The sequence below is a fragment of the Morus notabilis genome, unplaced genomic scaffold (assembly GCF_000414095.1).
Source record: "Morus notabilis unplaced genomic scaffold, ASM41409v2 Scaffold69, whole genome shotgun sequence".
Lineage (NCBI taxonomy): Eukaryota > Viridiplantae > Streptophyta > Magnoliopsida > Rosales > Moraceae > Morus > Morus notabilis.
The window spans coordinates 58,934-64,362 of record NW_010364208.1 but is presented as its reverse complement, the minus strand read 5'-3'; the positions used below and the strand labels follow the sequence as shown (position 1 = coordinate 64,362).

The 5,429-nt window shown below is 35.6% G+C and overlaps 1 protein-coding gene across 1 annotated transcript; it reads left to right on the top strand.

Moving 5' to 3' along the window:
• The first annotated feature begins 331 nt into the window (after positions 1 to 331).
• LOC21406019 (probable ADP-ribosylation factor GTPase-activating protein AGD8) lies at positions 332 to 5,423 on the top strand. Its single transcript, XM_010105997.2, has 7 exons — positions 332 to 581; positions 709 to 827; positions 2,533 to 2,965; positions 3,062 to 3,322; positions 3,902 to 4,024; positions 5,032 to 5,133; positions 5,284 to 5,423. Exons 1-7 carry the CDS (start codon positions 513 to 515, stop codon positions 5,389 to 5,391), a joined length of 1,215 nt encoding a protein of 404 aa, XP_010104299.1. The 5' UTR covers positions 332 to 512; the 3' UTR covers positions 5,392 to 5,423.
• Positions 5,424 to 5,429: the final 6 nt, after the last annotated feature.

Genomic DNA, 5,429 nt, shown 5'->3' with positions numbered 1-5,429 from the left:
AATAGCAGCTATAGTTTTTGAAAGTGAATTTCCGAAATCAAAGTGAGACAATTGTATTATGTATATCATAAGGATTAAGGATCAATAACAAAATTAACCCTATTATAAAAAATAAAAAATAAAAAATAAAACTCCATTCTCTTCAGAAAAAATACACCTACAAATGGCAACTTGGCAACAAATCAACCGACTGCAACAAACATAAAAAAAAAAAAAAAAAAGAAAAAGAAAAGGCATCTGGAAATTCTTTGAAAGAGTCGAGGCTACTTTAGTCATTTCATAATATCTTCTTCCCCACTAATAAAAGCTTTCGTTACGGGGGAGAAAAAAAAAGAAGAAAAAGAAAAGAAGACAGAAACGAGAATAAAAAAAAAAAGCCTGCAATTTTTCGGCTCCACTTTTTTGTATCTGTAATAATCCATTTTTTGGGTCTCCGATTCTGAGGAGGTGTTTCAAGCACCTCTTCGGATTTTCCTCTCCGTTTTCCGTCTCTCAATTTCTCATAATCTCTAATGGCGTCGGAGAATGTCACCGATAAAAATGCCGTTTTCAGAAAACTCAGGGCGAAATCGGAGAACAAGGTTCGATTCTATAGTTACTATTGATTTTGAATTTTTTAGATCTGATTTAGATCTGGTAATTCAGATCTCGAATCTTGAAAATTTGAAAATTTTCATGTGGCTTTTTGGTTTTGATTTTTGGTTTTAGATGTGTTTCGATTGCAACTCGAAGAACCCTACTTGGGCATCGGTTACGTATGGGATATTCCTCTGCATTGATTGCTCGGCCGTTCATCGCAGCCTCGGTGTTCATATCAGCTTCGTCAGGTAAATTTCATTTAGAGATTTAGGGGTTTTTTTTTTTTTATTTTGGGTGATTTTCATTTTTCTTTTCGCGATTTGTGTTCAAGTTTATGTTTTGATTTGATTCGTTGTCTTGACAATGTTATCTGGAAATGGATCTAATGATTTTACCTCGTATCTTTACGTGTGTCCTTATATCTAATTAGTCATTGTTTTTTTTTTATTTTGGGTGATTTTCATTTTTCTTTTCGCGATTTGTGTTCAAGTTTATGTTTTGATTTGATTCGTTGTCTTGACAATGTTATCTGGAAATGGATCTAATGATTTTACCTCGTATCTTTACGTGTGTCCTTATATCTAATTAGTCATTATATTGGGGATGTTCTGGTTTATTCATGCATTGTGTTATAAGAATTTGGAAACGTTGAGAACTCGAGATATTGTAGTGGGATGTGGATGGATTATGTAGTTATTGGATGGGACATAGTTGAAGGATTGAGAATGTGTTGAGGCTTTATAACGTTCAACAATCATGTGAAAAAGAATGCTCTGGAAGGATGGATTAAACTCGTATTGTATTTGAGTTTTTGAAAATATGTAATGGGAAGATTAACTTAACCAGCTAAGGAAGTTAATTAAAAAGAATGTCTATTTGAATTAGCTAGAAATGCATGCATCAGTCAAAAGGTGGGGAAAAGGATCATAATACATGCAGATCTATTCCTTTATATGTATGTATATTAATACACCCAGAAATCCCACTAATCCTCTTTGTGAGCCTGGGGTAGAAACTAGGGCTCTCGCCAAACCCAACAATCTTTGGAAGGCAGGAAACTTTGACTTTTGTCATGTAGGTGCCCATGAGGTCGTTCAAACCCCAGATCTTAAAACAGTCATGTAAATCGAATTTGAGATCTTTATTATAAGAGGATGATTGCCGCAATGGGTGAAAATGTGAAATAAATAACTAAAAAAGAAATTTTAAGATTTTACTCAATGAAAGAGGAATAAATGGTGTTTGGATATGGCTAATTTGAGGTGTTTCAGATCCAGTTACAAATCTTTATTTTAAGATTTTACTCAATGAAAGAGGAATAAATGGTGTTTGGATATGGTTAATTTGAGGTGTTTCAGATCCAGTTACAAATCTTTTCCAAAAAGCCCTGTTTATGACGTTTAGTCTATGGAAGAAAAAAAAAAGAAAAAGTTTCCAAGTCAAATTTATGTTTTAACTTGATTGAGTTTAAGGATAGGATACAAAGTAATGCTTAAGTATTGTAACCTTTTCTTAATTGAGTCTAAATTTTGAGGGTAGAATTTTCTTACCATTCTCTTCAGTCAAGTAATGTTGTAACTTTCAAGAAACTTTTTCTTTGTATACTGCTGGTGTGTTGAGGCTTCCCTTGGTTACAAGTTTACAGCTGGATAGGGTATCTGTTCTCTGTATTAAGATACCAACTGAAGAATTAATGAACTGGGGTGTTCTGTTTGCAATCTTCTTTGCTGCTCCTGTGTGGACCTGCATAAGATTTGTTTATCATGTTGATAGAGTAGTTGGAACTTGGAACATATATCCACTTCTCTTGGCTTAAAGGTGGCTGATTTTATTCGTTCCAGTTATTTTCTCATCTAAGCCACATATTTGCTTATGCTTTCATTTAACACCCAGTATTATGCGGCACAAGAGTGAAATCTCACCACCTTTCAATCTTACCTTTTTCACTTGTAGATCCACAAATTTAGATTCATGGTCTCCTGACCAGTTGAAAACGATGTGCTTTGGAGGAAACAATCGTGCACAGGTTTTCTTTAAGCAGCATGGGTGGACTGATGGGGGCAAAATTGAGGCCAAGTATACATCAAGAGCTGCTGATTTATACCGGCAGATACTTTCAAAAGAAGTTGCTAAAAGTATGGCAGAAGAGGTAGGCACACCGTCATTGCCTGTTGCATCCCAATCAGTGCAAGCATCAAATGGGCTTGCCAATATCAAGACCAGTGAAGCTCCAAAGGAGAACTCCTTAGGAAGACAGGAGGCACCTGAGATCTCTGCTTCACCCAAAGCTTCTAATACAGTTATTACCAGTTCTGTGAAGAAGCCTCTTGGTGCAAGGAAAACAGGAAAGACTGGGGGACTTGGAGCTCGGAAACTTACTACAAAGGTTAGGTTTATTTCTTTTAATACTTTTGACAAGCTCTCTATTGGAAGAAGTATCTTGAGAAAATGTTTTATTCAACGTGATTATCTTACAATGCAGCCAAATGAAAGTCTCTATGATCAGAAACCAGAAGAACCAGTTGTTCCAGTTGCCACGGCAAATAACAGCACTCCAGCAGCAGGATCATCTTTTGCATCCCGGTTTGAGTATGTAGAAAATGTTCAATCTGCTGAGACGAATTCTGGTGGTCCTCATGTGATTAGCCATGTGTCTCCACCAAAGTCATCAAGCTTCTTTGCAGATTTTGGTATGGACAGCGGTTTCCAAAGGAAAACTGGCTCACATTCTTCAAAAGTGCAAGTAAGCCCTTTGACCCATGCTTATAGCTGAGAAAAAGGGGACTGATACAACTTATTCCATGTACAAGCAGTTTGAGATTTACATCATAATCTTATTTAATCTGGTTTAATATTCAGGATAACAATAACATTGATTTAGTTTTTGACGTTGGAGACTTATTTTGTAGGGATTTTAGTATGATATCAATAGATTTCAATATAACCTTAAGAAAAATTTATAGAGGGGAAAGGATGGTTGACCAACTCTCGTCACTCTAATTTCTACTTTTATAAGATTTAACAGTATATTTTAACTTGAATGCCTTCATGGCCAATTAGTTATGCCAATAAGTTGCGATGATTTGATAGGATAATGAATTCTTTGGGTTCTGTATGATGCTAAACTGGATAATGAATTATTTGGGTTCTGTTCGATGCTAAACTGGATAATGAATTCTTTGGGTTCTGTTCGATGCTAAACTGGATAATGAATAGAACATGATGTTATATAATTGGTTCTGTGTTTGGTTGGATGCCACCACTAGATTGGATGTGGTGAAATATAAGTTTCCTATTAACCCCGCCCTCCCATCATCTTCAGATTGAGGAAACCGATGAAGCCAGAAAGAAGTTCTCAAATGCGAAATCGATTTCATCTGCACAATTCTTTGGAGATCAGAACAAAGCTGATGCTGATGCTCAAGTCTCCTTGCAAAAGTTTTCAGTATGTTTCCTCACCATATTCTTGTTATACGAAATCTGGATTGTAGGATACTTTTTATGTTGATCGATCGATTTGTAAAATTATGCTTTATTTTGGTTTGATAAATTTGCTTGGTACAAATAGTGCGATACGACTTTGTTAGAGTGTTTGCTGTAGTTTTAAACATAAAAATGCCTCACCAATTTCTTCACCGCCTTGCATATAGATTTTATTTTAAATGAAATCCGTGTGTTTGGATGGTACGTCTTTTCCTATGGAAGCTGAAGTAATTCTTTTATGCTCACGTAGTAGGGATGGTATTGGAGTCGATGCCCACTAGCATTATGATCTCAAACATACATTACAGGGAAAACAATGCCTAATTTGCTTTGGATTAGTACGTTATGGGCATTTTACTGAACCACAATGGAATTTCTTGGGAAAGGTGGCGGAGTTTCGAGAGGATTGTAAATGAATAAGATTATAAGAATTGTAAATGAATAAGATTGTGAGAATGAAATCAGTTCCTTTTTTAGTGTTTACTTATTCATGAGAAAGTAGAATAGGTCCTTTCTAAGTTTATTTACTAAATTTAGGAAGAGAATTTAGGAAGAGATATCTTACCAATTTAATATTTTTCAAGTACTTATAATCATCGGATAATAATATGAGAACTTATCAAGGGCATATAAGTAAAATTTAGCATTCATTCCCTTTGAACGGGAATCAATACTATAAGGGATGCAAGGATTGACATTTCATCAAACAACCATTTATAATTTTTTAAGTAAACAGGTGATTGAATGAGAAAGGAAAACACTCCTCTCTTTCCCCCTTCCACGTTAAGTGAACACACCCGGAGATAATTGTTTCATGGAATGGAATGTGATAACTGTTAGTAATGGACTTGGTAATTGATAACATGTTCTCTGTTTTATATCCAGGGGTCGACTGCCATATCTAATGCTGATCTTTTCGGTTAGTAATGGACTTGGTCATTGATAACATATTCTCTGTTTTACATCCAGGGTTCGACTGCCATATCTAGTGCTGATCTTTTCGGTCGCAGCTCGGATGATACTGCGCTTGATCTTACAGCAAGTGACCTCCTTAACCGATTGTCTTTCCAGGTATAAATTGCACGTACCAATTTGCCAAGTTTCTTCGTGCCTATACACACATACGTGTGTTTTCTTTTGGTTGCATGTATATAATCTATTTGAGTTAGTACACACTGCTCTCGGTTTGATCTTGTGATTTTTGTTTTAAAATTTTTCAAGGCACAACAGGATATCTCTTCCCTTAAAAATATGGCGGGCGAGACCGGGAAGAAGCTTAGCTCCTTGGCATCCACTTTAATGACAGATCTTCAGGACAGAATCCTGTGATTTTGATATATGCTTTATCTGCATTTCATACTCTTTCC